General features: G+C 34.0%; 1 protein-coding gene across 3 annotated transcripts in view; it reads right to left on the bottom strand.

Moving 5' to 3' along the window:
• LOC126884080 (uncharacterized) overlaps positions 1-21,139 on the bottom strand; it is a 112,979-nt gene extending 91,840 nt beyond the window's left edge. For 2 of the 3 annotated variants that reach the window (XM_050649862.1, XM_050649865.1), the window contains exons 1-2: positions 20,949-21,139; positions 5,770-5,863 (exon numbers count right to left, since the gene is read on the bottom strand). In XM_050649862.1, the coding sequence (XP_050505819.1) occupies positions 5,770-5,826 (57 nt within the window). In that variant the 5' untranslated portion in view covers positions 5,827-5,863; positions 20,949-21,139. The remainder of the gene's footprint in view (positions 1-5,769; positions 5,864-20,948) is intronic. The other variant, XM_050649861.1, reaches the window with a different exon arrangement.
• Between the last annotated feature and the right edge of the window lie 4,962 nt (positions 21,140-26,101).

Below are 26,101 nucleotides of genomic sequence, written 5' to 3'. Positions count from 1 at the left end.
ATTTTCTCCATCTCTTTTTGACATCCTTTTCGTGAATTAGTATTTTATTATTTTCATCTCGGATCCATCTAATCTGATTAAAATCTCTTGCTTTCTTTGCTCTGTTTGACTATTTTATATATCTTTGCTTCGCCTTCCCTGGTATCAAGTTGATCGTATAGGTCTGAATACGCTTCTGCTTTAGCTTTTGCTACTGCTACTTTCGCTTCCTTTTTGGCGACCATATAGCTTTGAAGATCTATGCCCGATCTGGTTTCTTGCCACTTTTTATATAATTTTCTCTTCTCTTTTATTTTCCCTTGTACTTCATTTGAGCACCACCAAGTCTCTTTATCTTCAAACTTCTTTCCTGACGTTTTTTTTAAGTATTTCAATTGCCGTCTCTCTAATAATATTGGCCATTTTTCTCCAAATTGTGTTAGGGCTTCCTTTCATGTTCCAACATATTTTTTCTACTATTCTTTCCCTGAATAGACCGTCCTTCTCCACCACTTAATTTTTTGTGGTCCTCTCCGATATTTTTGTTTAGTTTCTCTTTTTACTACGGAAAATGACCAATAGACTGAAATATCAAATATATTTTCCTATATATTACTATAACCTACCGATAACGAACAAGAGAATGAAGCCAATAGTAACAATCCTTTAAGTGGACAGAACAACTTGCAACAAAAATCACCACAAACAGTCCCCAAACCACCACCTATATACATCTACGGAGACAAAGATTACAAAATGATGTTAAATAGCTTGGAAATAGTAACACCAGAAGAAACGTATTATTCTCTAGTTTTATTCTCTGACAACCTTAAGAAGATATGTACAATGCTACATGAACTTTAGGTAGTGTGTGCCAGCGTAGTTCTTAAAATAAACATCTCCAAAACCAAATTCATGAAAAACCTAGTACCTATCGGAAATATCAATATTGGAGACAAAGAAGTAGAGCTAGTGGAAAAATACATATACCTTGGACACGAAATAAAGATTACAAGAGACAACCAAACATGCGAACTACGAAGAAGAATAAACCTAGCATGGGCAGCCTATGGAAAACTCAAAGACATCTTCAAAAGCGATATACCAATTTCTTTAAAACGTAAAACATTTGACCAATGTGTGTTGCCTGTGATGACTTATGGTGCCGAAATTTTGACATTGACAGCTACAACTTCTAAAATGCTGCAAATAGCCCAGAGGAAAATGGAAAGGTCAATGCTGAGTATATCGCTTCGTGACCGAGTTAGAAATGAACACTTAAGACGAAGAACAGGAGTTAGCGATATAATTTCCCGAATTGCCATCCTAAAATGGAACTGGGCCGGACACGTCGCCCGAATCAGTGATGGTAAACGGACGAAGAGATTACTTGAGTGGAGGCCGAGATTAGACAAAAGAAGTAGAGGAAGACCACCTACTCTTTGGACTGACGATATCAAGAAAATGTCTAGAAGTTGGATGCAAATTGCTCAAAATAGATCACAATGGACAAAAATGAGGGAGGCCTATGTCCAACCGTGGACGCAAAGGGCTGGATGATGATGATGACTCCCTAATAGTCCCTAATAATGTAGTAAGGCTTAATGCCCATATCCCAAACATGTATAGAAAACTTATTACTTACATGAGAGATGAAAAAATAGTACATCAGCCCTATCAAATAAGACAAGAAAGGGCATATCAATTTGTCATAAGAGGACTTCATTACTCTGTTCCAGTAGACGATATAAGAGATGAACTATCTAAAAATGGGCACACAGTACGAAATATTGTAAATGTCAGGCACAGGTACACAAGGGAACCCTTACCCTTGTTCTTCGTTGATCTTGAGCCAAAAACCAACAACAAAGAAATATTCACCCTAGAAGTCATCCAACATCCAACACATCAAAATACAAGTTGAACCGCCAAAACAAAAAAACGCTATTATCCAATGTACCAGATGTCAAGCCTACGGGCATTCGAAAACTTATTGTACAAAACTGTTTAAATGCGTAAAATGTACAGGTCCACATGATACAAATAGTTGTAAAAAAAGTAAAGATATACCAGCTACTTGTGTGCATTGCAATGGAGCTCATCCAGCAAACTACAAGGGTTGCAATGTTTATAGAGAATTAATTAACGCAAGAAATAAATCAAGTCCTAACGTGTATCCTACTTCCAACACAGGAATTACTTTAAATACACAGCAACAAAATTACAATGGAAATTTCAATCAGCAGACTTATGCACAAACAGTTAGAAGACACACGAATAACAGCGATAACGATATTAACAATATGTTAACTTCCTTTCTAAATAAGTTTAAGAATATGTTTAACCAACTTCTAAATCAAAACAGCATGATACTAACGATGCTTACTACCGTTATCAATAAAACCTCTTCGTAATGGCTTCCACACTTCGAATTGCAGCCTGAAATGCTAACGGGCTAACAAACCATGTAGAAGAAATAAAATCATTCTTGAATATAAATAAAATAGATATCCTATTGATATCTGAAAGTCACTCGACAGAAAGAACATTAATTAAAGTTCCATATTATAACATATATTTTTGTCACCACCTTGATGAAACAGCTCGTGCAGATGTTCTAATAAAATCTCCAATTAAACATCATACACTACAACCATATAGTACAGCTGAAATTCATGGAACCCAAATAAACGTAAATAACCTCCAATACGAAATCAGCCATATACTCTCCACCACGGCATAATATTTCAGTAGATCAATACAATGAATGTTTCCAAGTTCTTGGTGCCCATTTCCTAGCAGTAGGAGACTGGAATGCTAAACATACTTCATGGGGTTCCAGAATAACGAAGAACACTGAGATGAAGTCAAGAATTCATAAAGCCAGTGTAAGGGCAATATGACATATATGCATCAGAAACATGGCCCGATACAGCCACAACACAACGACTACTGGAAACGGCAGAGATGAAAGTACTGAGAAGAATTAGAGGAAATACTCTGAGAGATCGAAAGAGGAGTGAAGACATTAGAAGACAGTGTAACGTATGGTGTAAAGGAATGGATACTAAATAGAATAATCACCTAACCGGAATTAGGGAGACACGTGTGGTCAAAATAGCCAAAGCGGTAAATCACCAATCGGTAGAAGAAGTATCGGCCGTCTGCGCAAAAGATTGAGTGACATTTCCCGAGTTTTAATTTATTTATTTTCCACATCTTCGAAATATACTTTGAAAATGCATTTTTCTTATGCACAAAATGCAATTTTCATCTCCCGGAGATTAATTTACTTCACACAATTTTCTGACAATCTCTCGGATCGAATGCAAAAAGTTGCATGATGATTCATCTTACTGCACAAAATTCCTAGGTTTTCAACTTTTTAGTGCTTCGTTGATTCGCCTACAGCTGCATACTTGCTAGTGACAAAGCTTAAAAAAACATACCAAAAATTTTGGGTTTACCCATTTTATACGATAAATTTGGGACATAGTTCTTATATAGTGGCACAGGAATTGATTAGTGATTCTGTTAAATTATGATAATTAATTAATCCTGTTAAGATGCCTTTGTCATATCATATGTATAAACATGTGTGTGCTTCGAGGAAGGCCATAAAATTCAAAGTTCTTGCTATCTCGTCCGCAATGACTACATAAGCACCACAACTGGCGATAGTGACGTGGGATGCAGAGCTGACAGCAACCATTTAGCAACTGGTTGCGTCGCAGTAGAGTTGCCTTTTATTGGGTGAAAATACGTGTGTTTAAACGTTGCCGTTGCCACAGTATATAGAGGTTCCACAGTAAAATCACTCTTCTGTCGGCGCTTTGATCTCAGGAAGTAATACCGGCAGTACGCAATTGGTAATTCACCAATGGTGTGGATGCGGGTTTTACCTGTTAAAAGCCGTATGTTTCTATGCGAATAGCAATGCGAGAGTGGGGCAAAAGCGACTGCCAACATTGCGCGGTCGCCATGCACGACTACAGATTTTACTTCCAATTTTTCGGAGAGTGGTTCTACTGTCCCTCTTTATACTGTGCCATTGCGTTGCAATAGGCTTGCGGTCACCAGTTGCTTTTGATGAGAACACGGTCTGAATGAATGCCAAGATGTTATTGATAAATTCGTACTCGAAATAAGAAGCGAAAGCAGAAATAGGCTGGAGAAATGTTGTCAAGAGTTTAAAATTATAGCGACAGATAATATATATTCTTTCAATTACATACTAGCATGTAGACTCTCAACATGGAAATCCGCTGTCGATAAAAAAAGATTATTATCATAAATCAGATAGATTACCTGCTTATCAACAAGAGATGCAGTAATTTCATCAAATCGCTTAAAAATAAAAATAATAACAATAGGTAATTTAGTTGATATAAACGAAAGAGAATATCTGACATTAAATACAAACTAGACATGTGAAAGGAATGCCTAGTCGCTATCACTACCTATCTTGAGCGCCCTCTTCCTCCAAATTTCGTCACTAAAATACCTTCCTGATAGTTTCACTTCAGGACAATCTTGGTATTTCTCTTGTAAGTCTTTCTGGTGGGATCAGCCTAAATACTGTACTGAGCCATCTACTTTATTGCATCTGTAGAAGGTGTCCAAACCACCTAAGACCTAAAATATTTATCTCTATTCTATCAATTAACATGTCTGTGGTACTTAATCTATATGTAATGGCCCCGTTGATAATTCTATCGGGCCTTGACATTCTGGCGTTTTTTTTTTTAAGATAATCCATCTCTACAAGCTCCAATTTTCTCTTTCCTCCAGTGCTCCAGTGTTTTAAGTCCACACTTCACTTCCATACATCATGACAGACTCCGCAAATACTTTTCCAATTATAATGTTTCTTTTCTCCATTATATATTGACGCCACCATACTCCAATCACCTTCTTTTCATTGTGTATTCGTTGTATAATTTCCTCTTGTACTAGCCCATCATTGTCCAAAGCGCCCCTAGATAATTAAATAATTTTACCTGTGTTATTTCAACATATTGTGTTTCTTGCACACTTTGTTGAGTCCCTATTATTTATATGCTCCGTATAGTATTCTTGGCACAAATTTGATATCATAGGAGTACTGTGTACTTGGGACAATAAATTCGGTTGGGCAGAGGAAACCTGAGCTCCCACGTCGCATAGGATTAACTTGGGCAGCGTCTTGTAAATTAAAATATACTAGACATAGCTATATTTAAATCGGATTTACCTGTATGCCTCAATAGGAAAATCTTTGACCAGTGTATGTTACCTGTACTCACTTATGGAGCGGAAACATTAACACTTACAAAAAAGGTAGTGAACAAGATTCGCATAACTCTGAGGCCTATGGAGTGCCATATGTTGGGTATCTCCCTGAGGGACCGAATCCCAAACGAAGAAATACGTCGTAGAACAAAAACAACAGACGCTGCCGAAAGAATCGCGTTGCTAAAGTGGAAATGGACACGACACATCGGCGTCTGCAGATTATCAGACAACCAATGAACAAAACGTATTATCGAGTGGAAGCCACGACAAGAGTCACTACGGAGCAGGGGATGTCCACCAACCAGATGGACCTATGATCTGAAGAGTGCTATAAGTAACTAGATGCAAACCGCACAAGGCAGAGACAGATGAAAACAGGTGAGATAGAGCTATGTCCAGCAGTGGACGCGTACGGGTTGATGATAATCATGATATTCTATACTCTAAGTTCTTATCCTATTTTATGTTGTAAATACAAATCCATTATACCACAAATACAGACAATCAACTTCTTACCTTCGACGGAACACTCTTCTTCCGTAAGTTGGACCCATCCGCATTATCAGGATCCATCGAGTCGGCAGTTATAGACCTTGATCATTTGGATCAACTGTAATTGACAATATTGTTGTAATAGAAAATAAATGTCTTATCATATTTATGTAAGATATACAGTGTCATTAGTGCAAGTAAGTCAAATTACTCGTTTAACGTAAGAGATACAAAAAAAATTATACGGTAATATTAATATCATTTGGCATTTTTGCCGGGGAGATCCTTTCGGATTATTTCGGCGCGATTTATATCTTTAACCCTGCTTCAAGTAACTAGTGTCGATGTACACTAGCAAAGGGGACCGAAGGCTTAACATGCTCTACGAGGCACGGTGAAAAGGTTCGTATCATTTTAAGAAATGAAAATAGATTGTCGATTGCGGGGCTCGAACCCGTGTGCTCTGGCGTATGAGGCCAGTAATCATGCCACGGCCGTTCACAATTATATATGGTGTAATAAATTGATAAATTTTCCCCCCGAACCACCAAAGGAGAATTAATAACGAAAATATACAAACATTGATTTAGGGTGCAAAGAAAGCAAAATATGAATAGGTCATAATGTGTAGCAGACAGTGTGTTTTTTTATTTACCATAAGTACGTTATCAATAAAATGAATAGGTGACACAAACAAAAACTGGAGCCTGTCAAAGAATTTCTGAGGTTTACGACGCCACTGTGCCGTAACGGTTGCTTATACGAAAAAAAATGCCTAGGAAATTATTTGTAGAGAAAATAATAGTGGTCTTTAATTCTGTATAAGTTTTGTTTTAGAAAAATGCATAGGTATTATAATGAGGAAATTGTAAAAACATGCTCGTTAAACTTATTTTCAGGGATGGGGGTAGTTTCCGCAGGGATGTTGCAATAACCATATACAGGGTGTCCAGAAACTCTACCGACAAACGAAGACAGGAGATTCCTCAGATAAATTGAGGATATTTTAATCCAATTCTTCTAGTCCGAAAATGCTTCCTAAGGGAGCTAGTGCTCTTTGAAAATGGCGTCTTGTAATTAGTTTTTCTTAAATAACTCCAGAACGCGTCTATTTACAAAAATGAAAATTGTTTTGCATATTTACCTTCTAGAGATAAATCGATTACATTTATTGTGAATTTTTAGTACCAGTCATAGGCGTCCGTTTTGGGTAGGGCAACGGTTATTTTATCGTATAACTTTTATGTCTTTAACTTTTAAGCAATTTTGACACTGGATTATTAAATTATGATGTATGCTAGTACTAAAAGGTACTCTTACTTTAAGTCGGTAGGACACACCGTTTTCTAGAAAAATTGATTTGAAAATTTTTCGTTTTTTGAATTTCCAAAAAAAAAATAAAAAAAAAACCATTTAGAGAAACGAAAACTGGTACGTTTATTTATATTCCAGAGACGAATCGATTTCATTAATTGCAAATTTCCAGTACCGGTCATATGCGTCCGTTTTGGATAGGTGAAAGGTTATTTTATCGCATAACTTTTTTGTCTTTAATTTTTAAGAATTTTTGACTTTAGATTATTAAATTGTGAGGTATTCTAGTACTAAAAGTTACTCTTGCTATAAGTTGATAAAATACACCGTTTTTTTTTAAATTTTTTTTCAAATTCTAAACACGAAAAATTTTCAAATTTATTTTTCTAGAAAACGGTGTGTCCTACCGACTTAAGTCAAGAGTACCTTTTCGTACTAGAATATCTCACAATATAATAATACAGTATCAAAAAATGCTTAAAAGTTAAAGACAAAAAAGTTATGCGATAAAATAACCGTTGCCTTACCCAAAACGGACGCCTATGACCGGTATAAGAAATTCACAATGGATGAAATCGATTTATCTCTAGAAGATAAATATGTGTACCAATTTTTGTTTTTCTAAATAGAAGCGTTCTGGAGTTATTTAAGAAAAACTAATTACAAGACGCCATCTTCAAAGAGCTCTAGCTCCCTTAGGAAAGCATTTTCGGACTAGAAGAATTGGGTTAAAATATCCTCAATTTATCTGAGGCATCTCCTGTCTTGGTTTGTCGGTAGAGTTTCTGGACACCCTGTATATTTATGAAAAACCCTATCGATGGAGCTGTATGGGTCAAAAAGCAAAAAAAAATTTCAACCCTCCGTTTTAGTTTCATTTTTTGACTACAGGGATTGCACCAAGAAATCGCTTTTGGTATCGATGCATGGGTAATAATAACGTGCACAAAATACTATATGCAGCATTTTAATAAAGGGCATGGTGTGTGAAGGATTCCAAGAAAACAACTTTTTTAGTAATTCTCCTTTTTCCGGGCTGCTTCGGGGGAAAAATAGGGGTGTATTATACAAATTTGTAAATAACACCAGTACATGGATAATCGCTGGGTAATAAGGTTTTTACGCTAGGATAAATGGTTCAGATGGTATAAAAAGGGGTGTTTTAATATGTATTTAAAAAATGGGCAATTGCCATTAAATGAAACCTTTACCAAAAAATCAGCCACCTATTTGTGATTAATTGCCGCATGGTTTCTTCTTGATTCCCATTACAGTTAGGGAAAAATATTTTTGTTTAAAAACATCTTTTTTAAAAACTTGTCAACTTTGGGGCGCTACCTCCGCTAAATGGTGGGTGATAGACGAAGCTAGGACAAATATTCCTCGGACAACTAATCCCGTACAAAATCCCCACAAATTATCCCTGGACAAAAAATTCCCACAAAAAATCCCAGTCAAAAAATCCCCACAAATTTTTTTGGACAAAATATCCCCACAAAAAATCTCCAAGAAATATTTACTGCCGAATAGTTTTCCCGTGAATGCCATAGCCGCAAATGTTTTTCAGCCTCAGTGCATGAAGTCACGTATCCATACAAGGGCGAACCCCGCTCCGTGTAGCACCTCCACTTAGTGGATACGTCGCGAACCCCGCTCCGTGTAGCACCTCCACATAGTGGATACGTCGGCGAACCCCGCTAGGCGCTCACCCTCTTCGATCAACCGGTTTGCGGTTTATATGTGGGGGTGGGGGAGCTCATAGCGTATCCATTCGAGCTGCTACACGGAGCGGGATGGTTTGCCCTTGTATGTAAATTTCGATTTCTAATTGTGAGTTTTTTCCAAAATCGTGGAAGATATAAGGATAAGGTAAGGCTGTGGGAATCATGTAATTACTCTCTTAAATCTTTTGCTCACTATGCTTTGAATAACTCAAAACATTATCTATCCGTGATGATAACTGCTGGTCCTAAAAACTATAATCTTAATTGTAATGCAAAAAATCCTGTTACTTTTTGTAAATTTAACGTCAAAAATATTTAGTCATCATCATCATCGATGGCGTTATAACTCTTCGAGAGTCTTTGCCGCGTTTACTATTTTCTTCTGTTTGTCGGTCCTGTGCCACTATTTACAACTGTCTCACTCTCATTGTCTCCCAATCTTCTCTGACTGCATATTTCCACCTTTTTCTAGGCCGTCCTACAGACCTTCTCCCATCTGGCCTCTACCCGAGCAGCTATGTATGGTTTGATTTATGGATAATTTTTTAAAGTTTTTTTATGGATGCACACAGATCCTCAATTACGCTTTTTTAAAAACCGCATATCAAATAGTAATGCCCATAAATTTGTTCCCAAAAACACCAAAAAAGTCAAAATAATCGAAAAGCTTTGTATAACTTTTCTTGCGATGCGTGGAACGGATTTTTGGCATTACAATCACGATTATCGTTTTCAGAGCCAGCAGTTATCAACACAAATAGACAATGTTTTGAACAGAGTTATTCAAAGCAGAGTGAGCAAAAGATTTAAGCGAATAATTACAACATGATTCCCACAGCCTTAGTTTATTCCCCATATCCACCATTTTTGAAAAAACTCACAATTGGAATTCGAAATTTGGTAACCGAAATTACAATAATTCATGCTTAATTTTATTTGTTAATCATTATTTTCGTGCCGAAAAGTGGTTTCATGCCGATTGCTATTACAACTCTCATGCACTAAGGCTGAAAAACATTTGCGTAGATTGCATTCACGGGATTATTTCATTCATATAGGAGATTCTGACCAATAGAAAGCTACAGAAATCTAAATTAAACTGATAATTTTTGATAATTTCCCGTCGTCAAGTATATTACGTCAGATGCCCTTCGTTGCTATGAAAAAATACATTCAGTGACAATAATGACAATTAATGTTTTAAAAATTATAAAAGTGATGACTTTCAACCGTAAAATATTTATAACAACTGTGTGTTTAATTGTACTAATTTGTACTTACATAAATAAATTACAATAAAATTTTGGTTTTGAACAGTTTTATTCATGAAATAATCGCAACAAATTGCACTCGATCTCTAAAATTAATATAGAATTTTAGAGCTCTTGTGCAATTACTACTGATTACTTCATTCATAGGAGATTCTGACCAATAGAAAGCTACAGAAATCTAAATTAAATTGATAATTTTTGATAATTTCCCGTCGTCAAGTATATTACGTCAGATGCCCTTCGTTGCTATGAAAAAATACATTCAGTGACATTAATGAAAATTAATGTTTTAAAAATTATAAAAGTGATGACTTTCAACCGTAAAATATTTATAACAACTGTGTGTTTAATTGTACTAATTTGTACTTACATAAATAAATTACAATAGAATTTTGGTTTTGAACAGTTTTATTCATGAAATAATCGCAACAAATTGCACTCGATCTCTAAAATTAATATAGAATTTTAGAGCTCTTGTGCAATTACTACTGAAAACTTTTAGATAACTATGCGGCAGCAAATAATTCTTTGGGATTTTTTGTACGGGATTTTTTGTGGGATTTTTTGTCCGGGGATTATTTGTCCGGAGATTATTTGTGGGCATTATTTGTGGGGATTTTTTGCGGAGATTTTTTGTCCAGGGATTTTTTGTCTAGGGATAATTTGTGGAGATTTTTTTGTACGGGAATTATTTGTCCGGACCCCTGATAGACATATGCTATTCCGGAACAAATTGTAGGAAATATGGTGCTCTTCATATTTCTATTAAGGAATTTTTTGCAAAAACGTATAGGAACGGCTACGTTTCGCAAAAACCACAAATTATTCCCTTTAAAGTGATGAAAATGGGTGTTCCGGGGCGAAATCTTTTAAGAAAATTAGTTATTAGTCTCATAATAAGCACAAGCACCCCTCTATACCAGAAAAAAAATACAACCAAACCGGACTTGTGTCGAATTTGCGAAGTTCAACCTATGTTTCCTACACTACTGTTTTCACGTGAACTTTGATATTTGATATAGAATTTATTCCAACCTGTACCGAACATCTTGATTCTATTTTATTTGATTAGGCTACCAGTCCTAGTCAGTGTTTTTACTTTTTTGTACAATTAATTGCTATATTAAAACCGTTTTGCATATTTTCCTATACTATAAAAAATTTGAAACTCGTCCCAGGATGAATGAGATATCGCCATCGCATTAAAATGCGCAGTGAATCTATTTACCTGCAAAATCTTGGTTTATTCCACTGGCAAAACATTTACTTCGGGTTTTTCTTAGTAGCATGGACAGGACTAAGTGACCAAGGTTAAAGCATAAACGTTGAAATCCGATCAATCTTCAATATAGGTAGTTTATTTTTCGGTTTTAATATTCTTATTCTTGCTATGATAATAATTAGTGCAGTCACTGAAGGTGGATATAAGCTATTACCTCCGATTTCGTTGAACCTCCATAGATTAGCATGAAAATTGGTGACTGGTTAGTAGAGGATATCTCAAGGAACAAAGGTGACAGACATGGTGTCAACTTGCGCTTTTGTCCTGGGGTGGATGCCACCCCTTCTCCGGGGTGAAAATTATTTTATTGAAAATAGCCCCATAATTCGATAGTGGGATAAATTCTAAGAAAAATTTGTTATATAAAGTTATTAAAATAAATCAAAACTTTTTGAGTTATTGAAGATCAAAGATTTTAATTTTTTTTGAGAAAAATGCATGTTTTTAACCGATTTTTTATCAATAACTCAAAAACTATAAGTTTTTACAAAATAGTTATTTATGATATAAGTGTTAAAAGTACACGTTTAAGGCACGCATGTGAAAGCTTGCAGAATGAGCGATAGCGAGTTCTGCAATTCACATAAGTGCCTTAAAAATGTACTTTTTAACACGCATATCATACAATATTTTTTCTACAAACGTAATTACAGGACAATATCTACAAAAACTTTTACTTGAACTTGACTGACATTCCATTTTTATATTTTTTTGGCATTACATCAAAATTGCCTATACGGTCAATAAGAACTATTTTAGTGTTCTATAACAGTGTCTTAAAAATATTTTAAAGCACTAGTGCCTTAAAGTAGCATTTTTAACGCTCGTTTGAAGTGCTAAAAATTGCATTTTTAACACGGTTGTAGAAAAAAGTTATTACATTACCAGCATTGAAGCTAATAAAACACTAAATAATCTCTTTACTAGAAAACCTTTTAATGTTAACTAAAAGTGAGTTATAGGTAATTGAATATATATTTTTTTGGGCGAGTAAAAACATCTAAGTATTAGCTGAAATAACGGGAAAATGATGCATTTTATAACATAAACTTATTTAACATTTGTCAAAACACTTAAAAATATCTATCAAACGAGCCCCCGAACATGTTAATATCATTAAAATTTATACACCAAAATTTTTTCAAAATTTATTTTTTAAAAATGTTTCCAAAAAATGTTATTGTTTTTTTTTTAATAACTCCATCTATTTTTAAGATATCAGGTTTATCTAAAAACCGTTTGAAAGTTAATTCCAAGGGCTATTTAACCACGTTGAATTTAATCTTTTAGACCCCTTATTTTTTTAATATAAAAGGTTAAATGACCCCGGTTGCATGGTTTTCACAGCAAAATTTAAGATTTAAACGTTTCTATCTCGGTTATTTTTTACCCTATGGAAATAGTAAAACAGGTAAAATATTTGACACAAAAAATACTAAAATTTGGGTATATATCATTTTTTACGTACATTGAGTATTTTTGGAGTTATTTTCAGAAGAGTATGAACATTACAATAATTTTAAAAATTATGATTTTTTTAAATTACATCTTTTTTTCAAAAATATGCATTCTAAACTGGTCAAAATTATTAAAATCATTACTTATGCTAATATAAAGAAGTTTTTGTAAGGATTACTATAAATTTTAATTTTTGTGGAAATTACGTATGTTTTATTTTTCACTTTTTCCTAAAAAATTCGAAAGGGTTCTTTTATTTTCATTATAACTTGCTTAATTTTGACGCCATTAACTTGTTCTGAAGCTTATTTAATAGCTATTCTGAAGTACGTTGACAAATGATTAGCAGGTATATTTTATACATTGCATCGTTTTCCCGTTATTTAAGCTTGATTGAATACTTAGATTTGGGTACTTGTCGAAAAAAATACACATTCAATTGCCAATAACTCACTTTGAACTAACATTAGTTTAGTTCTTTAAGTGAGGAATGTATTCAGTTTTTTATTATAATCAATTTCAGTAAGAATAACTATTTTGTAAAAGCTTATTTATAGTTTTTGAGTTATACGTGAAAAACCGATTTAAAATATTCATTTTTTTACTAAAAAAATAAAATCTTTGGTCTTTAATAAGTCAAAAAGTGTTGATTTATATTAATAACTTGATATAACAAATTTTGCTTATAATTTGTCCCTCTATCGACTTATGGTATTATTTTTAATAAAATAATTTTCACCCCCGAGAAGGCGTGGCATCCACCCCAGAGTAAAAGCGCAAGTTGGCATCATGTCACCTTTGTTCCTTGAGTTTTCCTTTAATTACTCACCAATTTTCATGAAAATCGATGGAGGTTCAACTAAATCGGAGGTGAAAACCTTCAGTGACTCCACTAAATGGCTATTCCAGAAACGAAGCTATGACAAATAATCCCGGACAAAAAATCCCCACAAATTATCCCTGGACAAAAAATCCCCGGACAAAAAATTCCCACAAAAAATACCGGACAAAAAATTCCCACAAAAAATCCCTAAGAAATATTTGCTGTCGAATAGTTATCTAAAAAATTATACATGACTAAAAAGTTTAAGTTTTTTCAAAAATCGTGGAAAATATGGGGAGTGCGCTAAGGCCCCGTTTTCATGACAGGCGTTTGAAGCGCATTTTGATAACGCGCGATTACAACTACAAACATTTTACTTGAGACTGTTCACATGCCAACGCGCGTTAATGACCTAAAACGCACGTTAGCATGTGAACCGTCTTCAGTAAAATGTATGTAGTTGTAATCGCGCGTTATCAAGACGCCCGTTAAGCGCCTGTCAGGAAAACGGGGCCTTAGCTCATTCCCCATATCTTCCACGATCTTTGAAAAAACTCACACTCTTTTGCCATGTAAAATTTAAAGTTTTTAGCATGGAATTGGAATTCGAAATTTGTTAAAATTTCGGGAAAACTTTTAGAGAACTATTCGGCAGCAAATATTTCTTGGGTTTTTCTTGTTCGGGATTTTTTGTAGGGATATTTTGTCCAAAAAATTTGTGCGAATTATTTGTCCGGGATTTTTTGTCCGGGGATTATTTGTCCGTGGTTTTTTGTCCAGGGAGTTTTTGTCCGGGGATAATTTGTGGGGATTTTTTATCCGGGATTATTTGTCCGGGGATTATTTGTCCGGACCCCCCAAAAACATATGAAAAAACGAGTTTGGATTAGAGATTTAATAAGACGTAGAAATGCTCTGGGTAGGTCAGACCGACCGTTAAAGGAGATAGTAGTTGAACATCTTTATTCTGGTTGGAATGTTATGCTTTTTCCCTGCTCATTTGTTTCCCTTGCCTATAAATAGTTTTTATTGATTTTATCTTCGATTTCGGCATGATTATTTCAATATTTTCAAATCGTCAGTAAACTTGCCAAGAGTACTTAAATGAGGCTAAAGGCCAGCATACGGTATATATGAAGCCAGTGAGAAAGCAAGTGAAGTGGGCAGGATACTTGCCACAAGGTAGGTACTTGTTTTTTTGGAGACATTTACTTGAGTCATATTTTAAGGCATATGACTCAAGACTCAAGCTAAACAAAAGGCAAGTACCTTGTGACAAGTAACCTGCGCACTTTACTTGCTTTCTTACTGGCATCATGTATACCGTCATTTAGGCAGGGTCTATTTTACCACTAGGCCCGTGAGGCTCCTGCCTCGGGCCCGCATTTTACTGGTGCCAGGAAAGATCACCAAAAAAATTTTTATTGCTATAATAAAACAAACTTTCATTTTTCATTTTACGAACAGGGAATGATAAATGATGACTCCACACACCACTGTTGATTTTTAAACCCGTGTTGAGCTGCCCCCCCCCCTGGAAAAAATCAAAAAACAAATAGCCCTGATTTATGAGCTATTTATGAGCTTTCATATTCCGCAAACTAAAAATTTTGAGCTCGTTCCACTGAGCAGGAATTTAAAAGTTTAGTGGGGGCGGGGGGGCTCAGTCAGCCCCTACTACTTAAAAATAGGAATATTGAATCGGTTTTTGCGGCAGCATTACGAGTATTTATGAGCTCTTGAAATTATATAGTTTCGATTTTCGAGCTCATCCCCTTCACCCCCAAACAACCCTTTAATTGATTTAACTTAAGAGAAAAATGCTGAGAAAACTTAAAATATATCGTATTGCGGATATAATTCCTATAGCTTATATACTCTAAGAATAAACTATTAAATCACGTGCATTTCGATTATTGAGCTACAACCCCTTCGCAAGAAAACCACCCTATCTTCCCGGCTTAAGAGAAAGTTGTACTTAAAATGCATTAAATTAATTATTTGGCGACTACATATCATTTAATAATATATGTATAAGCTTAAAATTACGCGCATTTAGATCAGTAAACTGCAATTTATTTTGTATAGTGCAGTCACTGAAGGTAAAAATCAACGATTACCTTCAATTTCGGTGAACCTTCATCGATTTTCACGAAAATTGGTCAGTGGTTATAGGATACGTCAAGAAACAAAGGTGATATGGTACCACCTTGCGCCTTTACCCTGAGGGTGGATACCGCCCCTTCTCGGGGGTGAAAATTATTTTATAAAAAATAACTGCGCAAATCAATAAAAGAAAAAGTTATTAAAGTAAGTCAATACTTTTTAAGTTATTAAAGATCAAAGATTTTAATTATTCGTGAAAAAATGCATGTTTTGAAGCGGTTTTTCGTAAATCACTGAAAAACTGTAAGTTTTTACAAAAAAGTTAATAGTAGTTTAATTCGTATAGCTAATATTCTAAGAATAAACTCTTAAATCACGCACCTTTCGATTATAGAGCTACAACCCCTTCGCAAGAAAACCATCCCATATTCCCGGCTTAAGAGAGAGTTGTACTTAAAATAATTTAAATTAATTATTTGGCGACTACATATCGTTTAATAATTAATGAGCTCGCAAAATATACGCATCTCAATTATTGAATTGCCATTTTCTTTCTATAGTGCAGTCACTGAAGGTAAAAATCAACTATGACCTTCGATTTCGGTAAATCTCCATTCATTTTCACGAATTGACAATAACAACTTGCGGTTTTAGCCTGGGGTATATGTCACCCCTTCTCGGGGTGACAATTACTTTATTAAAAATAACCCCACAAATCGAGAGAGGGACTAATTCTAAGCAAAATTTGTTATATAATGTTATTAAAATAAATCAATAATTTTTGGGTTATTAAAGATCAAATATTTTAATTTTTGTGAAAGAAAATGCATGCTTTAAAGCGATTTTTCATAAATAACTCGAAAACTGTAAGTTTTTACAAAAAAGTTTTCATCACTAAAATTGAACCTAATAAAAAATATAGTAAATTTATTACTTGAAAAACCCTTTAATGTTAATTTAAAGTAAGTTATTGGTAATTAAATGTATATTTTTTCTCCGATTGTTCAAATCTAAGGATTCAAGCTTAAATAACGGGAAAGAGGTGCATTTTATAACACTTAGGTACTAAATACTTGTCAAAGTACTTAGAAATACCTATCAAAAATGAGCTCCAGAAAAAGTTGATAGCATCAAAATTTATACTTATAAAGTATATAGCTATAAAACTGTAGAACATTTAATCTTTCAAATATAGATGATTTTAGATCATATTTAAAATAATAACTCCAACAATACACGATTGACGTAAAAAATGATAGATAACGAAATTTGAGTTTTTTTTATTAGCAACGATTTTACTTCTCTTTTGATTTATATATGAATCAAAATAACGAAGATAGAAACGTTTAAGCCTAAATTTTACTACGAGAACAATGTAACTGGAGCTCTTTAACCTATTATCATAAAAAATAAAGTATTTAAAAGATTAAGCCGGTACTTTATGCCTCGGTTGACAGCCGGTTAGTTAACCGGAGTTTAATCGGGACCTCTTTAGGGTCTCTTGCGTTGTAATAAATGCAATTACAAGTACTATTATGATTATAAATAAGAATAATAATAATACTTATAATTGCATTTATTACAACGCAAGAGACCCTAAAGAGGTCACGATTAAACCCCGGTGAACTAACCGGCTGTTAATCGAGACATAAAGTATCGGGCCTAAATGTAATACAGTTTTATAGCTCTTGAAATTACCTTTCAAATAGTTGGATGTGCCTGATATCATAAAAATTAACAGAGTGATTAAAAAAATTCATTTTTTTTTTGAAAAAATTTTTGGAGTATATCTTTTGATGCTATCAACTTTTTCTGGAGCTCATTTGATAGGTATTTCTAAGTACTTTGACAAGTATTTAGTAAGTGTTATAAAATGCATCTCTTTCCCGTTATTTAAGCTTGAATCCTTAGATTTGAATAGTCGCAGAAAAAACTATACATGTAATTACCTATTACCTATAACTTACTTTAAATTTACATTAAATTGTTTTTCAAGTCAGCAATTTATTATATTTTTTATTAGCTTCAATTTTAGTGATGAAAACTTTTTTGTAAAAACTTACAGTTTTTAAGTTATTTATGAAAAATCGCTTTAAAGCATGCATTTTCTTTCACAAAAATTAAAATATTTGATCTTTAATAACTCAAAAAGTATTGATTTATTTTAATAACATTATATAACAAATTTTGCTTAGAATTTGTCTCTCTCTTGATTTGTGGGGTTATTTTTAATAAACTAATTTTCACCCCCGAGAAGGGGTGACATATACACCCCGCTAAGTTGTTATTGTTAATTTTCTTTCTTGACGTATCCTCTACCTGCTCACAAATTTTCGTGAAAATGAATGGAGATTTACCGAAATCGAAAATCATAATAGATTTTTACCTTCAGTGACTGCACTATAGAAAGAAAATGGCAATTCAATAATTGAGATGCGTATATTTTGCGAGCTCATAAATTATTAAACGATATCTAGTCGCCAAATAATTAATTTAAATTATTTTAAGTACAACTCTCTCTATTAAGCCGGGAATATGGGATGGTTTTCTTGCGAAGGGGTTGTAGCTCTATAATCGAAAGGCGTGTGATTTAAGAGTTTATTCTTAGAATATAAGCTATACGAATTAAACTACTATTAACTTTTTTGTAAAAACTTACAGTTTTTCAGTGATTTACGAAAAACCGCTTCAAAACATGCATTTTTTCACGAATAATTAAAATTTTTGATGTTTAATAACTTAAAAAGTATTGACTTATTTTAATGACTTTATATAATAAATTTTGCTTATAATTTGTTCTTTTACAGATTTGTGCAGTTATTTTTTATAAAATAATTTTCACCCCCGAGAAGGGGCGGTATCCACCCTCAGGGTAAAGGCGCAAGGTGGTACCATGTCACCTTTGTTTCTTGAGGTATCCTCTAACCACTGACCAATTTTCGTGAAAATCGATGAAGGTTCACCGAAATTGAAGGTAATCGTTGATTTTTACCTTCAGTGACTGCACTATAGAAAATAAATTGCAAGTTACTGATCTAAATGAGCGTAATTTGGAAGCTTATAAATTATTAAATGATATGTAGTCGCCAAATAATTAATTTAATGCATTTTAAGTACAACTTTCTCTTAAGCCGGGAAGATGAAAGCTCATAAATAGCTCATAAATCAGGGCTATTTGTTTTTTAATTTTTGCAAGTGGGGGGGGGGGCAGCTCAACACGGGTGATTTTTAAGCGACTTCACCTGTCACAAGTACATACATCTCCGTCATCTACTATAGCAAACGACAATGTCATTAACTCTTTTCCTAGCGATATAGGGGATTCGCCAAAACATTTAAATCTGGAATTTCAACAATATCTTCTAACTAAATAATCGAACGAATCAATATATTAATAAAATTATTGAATGTGTTACACAACTGGATAATAATAAAACCAAACATTTGAAAATGCAATTTTTTATAAAATCAAAACTAATAGTGAAAAAATATTTCGCGAGTAATTAGTGCACAGTCCTAAATGTAGCCGTGTTTATTGTTACGTTTGTAAACTGATTTCCACGAAAATTATTGTTTTTCTAACTTTCGATGGGTATAATGTCTGGAAAAATATCAATAGGAAGGTTATTCAACATGAGCGATCTCCTGAACATATTTCATCAATTATTGGTACGTTAGTCAAGGTAGTACAATGGTAGTACAGCAGGACAAATTCTAACGTTAATGGGAACAAGTTATTTAGAAGAAAAGGAACATTGCAGAAATGTTCTTCAACGAATAATAGCAATATATTTTGGCTATCAAAATAGATATAAATTTGAAGTCTTGCACAGTCATAGAGGTTGAATGTTCACATTTTTTAAGATACGCAGCTGAATTTAAATTTTAAACGCAGCCTACTGCGACTCCATAAACAGGGTACATTTTGGATATTTTGCTTCGCGTTAGAGATATCAAAAAAAACTTATTTGAAAAAGATGTTCCAAATATGATTCTAACCCCACATACCAAATTTCATAACAAAATTCGCACTTTTAGTTTTTTTTATTATTTGCAGTCAGGATTCTAAACTTAAAATTGGCTTGTTCGAGATGCAACTCGGGACATTTAGGGTCCTGACTACAAATACTGTAAAAACTAAAAGTGTGACTTTCGTCATGCAATTTGGTATGTGGGGTTCGACTAAGATTTGGAAGTACTCCTTCGAGTAACTTTTTCCGATAACGCGAAGCAAAATATAGAAAATTCACCCTGTATGTGGATTCGCAGTAGGCCGAAATAAAAATTTAAATTTCAGTTGAGTATCTTAAAAAATGTGAACCTTCAACCTGTAGGTACGACTGTGCAAAACTTCAAATCTGTATTTATTTTGATAGCCGAAATATAGAGCTGTCTTTCTCTTAAACGCGACACTGCAATTAAACAATGTTTAATTGTTTAAATATAAATTTTAATTATTGTTAATAAAAATTTAAATTTCTGGTGCAACTATATTTCTATCAAGTAATTAATTCATTTAAAAAGTTATTATTATTATTAAATCATGTTTAGGGGCCCGAAAATTGTGTAGTGCCTCGGGCCTGATTTGAAGTAAAATAGGCTCTTCCTGTAAGGTAGTAGCCACTGGGAACACCAAGTTAAAATTTGTGGCCCAGTCAATTTGGAGGGTTAGCTGGTTTGTGGTTCGATTGGCATATATTTTTGTGTCATCACATCATAATCACTCATTGGCATATAAACCTTAAAAAGCAAATGTCCATTTGGTTATCCAAAGGATAACCAAATAGACACCATTCTGGTACAGATGTATAGGAAACCCTATAAGAAGGTGACTGGATAACGTAGTAGGTTACTGGTTAGAAGATATAAGAACAATTATTGTTAAAGACTGGAACGTTCAGTGCGAGAATAAGAAAAGTGTCACGACATCAGCAAAGCATATACCAAGTTATAAATGACAGAGGAATAATCCACTTCAGCCAAGAATACGATTTTAAACTAGGAATTTAGGAATTTATAATCCCTAGGGAATGCTTAATAAATAAATGAGTATGAGATATTTAAATAAACGACAAATACTTTTTGATTGTGATGCATAGATAATAATGACCACTCTCACATCACTTTGAATACTGCTATTTATAACCCACACCCCACACCAACATTATCTATATAACTTCAAAATTTTAAATCATAGGAAGAAATTATTAGTAGGTGCTACTTACCTCTATGTTTTATTAAATTTACTAATTATATTGATGACATCCCAAGCATAGTAGAATTAAAAACTTAGAATACCCTATGATAATGATATTCCAGTATTTCGTGTTTAAAAATAACATAACTACAGACTATAAACACATGTTCACTCTCAAATTCACAACACTGGAACACTGAATACTGAACGCTGAATGTCTAAAAAGTCTAATATCTTATCGAATAAACGAATGCCGCGCTGATACCGTAATCTTCAGTGAAAGTGAACAGGACTGTATTTAGCGCATTTAAACTGATTTTACTAGTACGGGATCCGAATATTGGTAGACCTGTAACCATCTGCTTGCCGGATGAAACATTTTTTTTTATTAAATTTTATACATGACAAATATTTCTAGCATGGGTTGCCTGAATAGATAACGTGAACTCACAGAAATTGTCAGGAACCGTAGAACATCTTATCGTAGACACATATTTAGACACGACAGGTATAACTTCCTTCAAATTATTATAGAAGGGAAAGTAGAAGGAAGACGCGGCCCGGTGGAAGACAAATGAGCTGGTTGCGCAACATCAAAGAATGGACAGGATTAGGCCTTTAAAGTCTAATAAGAAAAACCAAAATAGAGAAGACTTTGCAGAAGTCATCGCCACTCTTCGCTAAGAAGACGGCACCCAAAGAAGAAGAAGAATGGGTTGCCTATCAAAATGGTGTCATAGCTATCCTTAAGGGGGGGGCGAAGGGGTTGAAATGAATATTCCAAAGACATTTTTTTTAAAGTACGATAGAATTATTTTATTTTTAAATTAAATAAGCATATTCAGTACAATTCATAGATTACTCAAGAAAAAATCAAGGAAAAATACTGAAAAATAAGCCAACGGTGGCAAATTTTTAAAAGGCACCCCAAAATATAATGAATTTTGCGGTCGACATCAGAACTCATCATTGGATCATGGTAACCAAAAAATTCAAAAATATTTTATTAGCTTGTGAGTTTTTCGAGGTAACGCTATCGAGTTTTTTTAGTTTTATATAATTTTGACTTTTTGATATCACTCAGAAATCTAAACAAAGGATTTTTTTGCAAAAATGGGTGAAAATTAACATATTTATTATTGTTAAACAAAAAATAAGCATAAAACAAAAATATCTCAACAGCGTTGCCTCAAGGAATGTCTAAAAAAATATATACAAAATTCCAGGTGAGTTGGTCCAGTAGTATTTGAGTTACGATGTCTACAGCCTGAAAAAAGCAGTTTTGAGAAAAACGCGCTTAAAGCCTTGTCAACTTTTATTTTCAATTTCTTTTTTGTCTGTCAAATGGTAAAGTGATGCACACCGGAGTATGCTTTTAAATCGCGGAGTAATTTACAAAAGAAAATAAAAACAGCTGTTGACCGTTTCTCACTGCGCCCAAGCGCTCTGGCACGAGCTTGCTGCAAAGCGAGTCAAAGGTAGGGAGATAGGGAGATAGTGTTGAATAGCCCTGCTTTCGACTAGATTTGCTCCAGGTTCGCGCCATCATGCTTGAACGTAGTAAACAACGGTCAACAGCTGTTCTCATTTTCTTTTGTAAATTACTCCGCGATTCAAAAAGATATCCGGTATCATTTTTCGATTTGAAAGATAAAAAAGAAATTGAAAATAAAAGTTGACAATACTTGTAACGCTTTTTCCTTAAAACTGCATTTTTAAAAGACTGTAGACATTGTGACTCAAAAACAACTTGACCGACCCACCTTGAATTTTGCATATATTTTCTTTAGATATTCCTTGAGCTAACTGTGTTGAGATATTTTTTGTTGTATGCTTATTTTTTGTTTAGCAATAATAAACATGTTAGTTTTCACCCTTTTTTGCAAAAAAAATTGTTGTATTGAGTTCTGAGTGATATCAAAAAGTCAAAATTAGATAAAACTAAAAAACCAACAGCATTACCTCGAGAAACTCATAAGCTAATAAAATCTGTTTGAATTTTTTGTTTACCATGATCGAATGATTAGTTCTGATGTCCACCGCCAAATTTATTATATTTTGAGGTGTCTTTTAAACATTTGCCACCGCTGGATTTTTTTTCAGTATTTTTCCTTAAATTTTTTCTTGACTAATCTATGAATTGTACTGAATATATGCCTATTTAATTTAAAAATAAAATAGTTCTTCCATACTTTAAAAAAATGTGTTTGGAATATTGATTTCAACCCATTTGCCCCCCCCCCCTTAAGGATAGCTATGACACGATTTTGATAGGCAACCCATGCTAGAAATATTTGTCTATGTATGTCGGTCGACCTATGTCTGATCTTAGACTATGACTATACACTATACACTGCGCGTCAGAGAAAACGGGCACCCCACAAAATGGGTAATTTTTGATGTCTCGAATTTCCTAAATCTGTTGTCCGATGTAAGTGACTTTTTTAATATGTTATAGCCTTATTTTTTTAACAATATCACTGAAATTATATTGTTGTTAAACAGGTAAATTGTTATTGTATATCGGGTGTACCAATTAAACTGTGTTTTTTTTTTCAAAGTTCACTACACCCTGTTAATGTTGGATAATAAAAAAGTTAGGTACTTTAACGACTAGCCATGTTCTTCATCAATACAGGGTGTTTCAAAATAAGTGCGACAAACTTTAAGGGGTAATTCTACATAAAAAATAATGACCGTTTGCTGTATAAACATAGGTCACTCAGAATGATTTATGGAATACGGCAACAGAATATCTGTTTTCTCTCTTTGACACACGTATATCTCCATTTTATTTTAGATTTATTTATATTAATTTACGCTTTTTTATTCAAAATACAGAGTTGGCGCAAGGATATGAAATTAGTGTAATTTCAAGGCCAATCCATTTATGTAAACTTTATTTCATTTGAGTGACATTATATTTTCCAAAAGATGTATGCGCTATCAAAAGACACTAATTAACGTAAGTACTCCAGTGGTCGGACGCACCAAAGTTTAGAAACCTCTATATTTACGAAACGCCCCCCCTCGGAAATGATTTTCCGAAATGTAAAAGTTGTCCGACTCAACATAAATAACTGAATAAAGAAGACCCATGAGGGAAATAATAATATTTTTTAATATTGGGCCCAAGGACTATATCTATGCTCCACACTACTCGTGAAGTTAAACAACTGTGTAGCGACGTACTTCGGACTTCGTTCAACTTTCCCAAGTACTTCGTCGAGAAACTTAGCGAGTAGTCTGGAGGATAGTGATGTTGATTATACTTACTTTCGAGTATTCGTTACAAATCGTTACTTTTGTATAGAGTAATCATTAACAGTATTCGCTACTTTGATTTCTATGATTACGTTTGTTACTTTTGTATTTGAGTGCCGGTAATCATATCGAGAATCGTATTTCTCAGTAGGTAGGTATTTTGTATAAAGTAATCATTTACAGTATTCGATACTTTGATTACTATGATTACTCTTGTTACTTTTGTATTTGAATACCGGTAATTATATCGAGAATCGTATTTCTCAGTAGGTCGGTATTTTGTATAAAGTAATAATTTACAGTATTCGTTACTCTGATTCCTATGATTACTTTTGTTACTATTGTATTTAAGTACCGGTAATCATATCGAGAATCGTATTTCTCAGTAGGTAGGTATTTTGTATAGGTATTCCGATATAACCTTTAGGTTCCTTTGACCTAAACCTAAGATTAAGATTCACAAAATGCTATATATGGTCGGTGCTCCTATATGGCATGGAAGGATGGACTTTAAAAATAAACACAATGAATAAGCTAGAGGCATTTGAGATGTGGATCTATCGACGAATCCTTAAAGTTCCCTGGACCGCAAGAATAACAAATGAAGAAATCCTGAGAAGAATTGGTACAGAACGACAACTGATGTGCACAATTAAAAAGAGAAAAACGGCATACCTGGGACACATAATTAGAAATGAAAGATATCAGTTTCTGCAAACCTTAATTGACGGAAAGATCGAAGGAAGAAGGGGAGTGGGCAGGAAGAAAATGTCATGGCTCCGTAATGTCAAACAATGGACAGGACTAAAAAACATAGGAGACCTAATATATACTGCAAGGGATAGAGAAAAATGGTCAAACGTGATCGCGAACATCCATTAGTGGATTGCATAAGAAGAAGAAGAAGAAGATTCCGATATAATAACGACCTTCAGGAAGTACGAAGTAATCAGAGTAATCAAAGTATATACAATAGTCGTTACTCGCTCTGATACGATTGGTACGAAGTAATCAGAGTAATCAAAGTAGATACAATTGTCGTTACTTGCTCTAACACGATTGGTATGAAGTAATGAAGTAATCAGAAAAATCAAAGTAATGAAAGCAGATACAATAGTCGTTACTAGCTATGATACGATTGGTACGAAGTAACGAAGTAATCAGAGTAATCAAAGTAACGATTTGTCTCTCTGTATAGTAATAGTTACTTTCGGTATTCGTAAGTCACGATTACTTTGTAACGAATAGTTACTTTTTCAACATCACTACTGGAGGAGAATATAAACAATTCACTTTATGACATAAAACTTACCATTATAATTAAAATTGTCTATTTTCTACATATCTATATAAATTCCTAGTTAGTAATAATAATAATAATATATATATTTACAAGTTTAAGCGAGGCCGCAGACTGCAGACTTTTTAGTCGGCCGATAGTTTAGTCGGGTTGGGCTGTTCCTATCTCCTAGCGTTAGTTGTCGGCCGAGACTGAATCGGTGTAATGTGCGCACCTCGCTAATAGTTAGTGCGGCCTCGCTAATAGTTAGTGATTCTTTCTCTTGAGGTGTTGTCTCCTTTAGTGTGGTTAGCGACTACACTGGCAAATCTGTCTCTGTCCAATGCGGCTACAAACAACGATGTTGAATCAAAGCCGGTCCAGTCTCTGATATTTTTAAGCCATGAAATCTGGCGCCTACCGGTACCCCGTTTTCCTTCAATCCTACCCTGGATGATCGGTTGCGCGAGGCGGTACTTTTCGATTTTCATTATGTGTCCCAGGTAGCTAACTTTTCTGACTTTGATGATCTTCAGCAGCTCTCTATATGTACCTACTCTCCTCAGAACATTTTCGTTGGTGGTGTGGGTTGTCCGAGGTATTTTCATTTTCCAAGTAAGTGATTAAAAAATTAAAAA

The sequence above is a fragment of the Diabrotica virgifera genome, chromosome 4 (assembly GCF_917563875.1).
Source record: "Diabrotica virgifera virgifera chromosome 4, PGI_DIABVI_V3a".
Lineage (NCBI taxonomy): Eukaryota > Metazoa > Arthropoda > Insecta > Coleoptera > Chrysomelidae > Diabrotica > Diabrotica virgifera.
The sequence above is the reverse complement of the archived record's forward strand: the minus strand, read 5'-3'. Positions and strand labels throughout refer to the sequence as shown.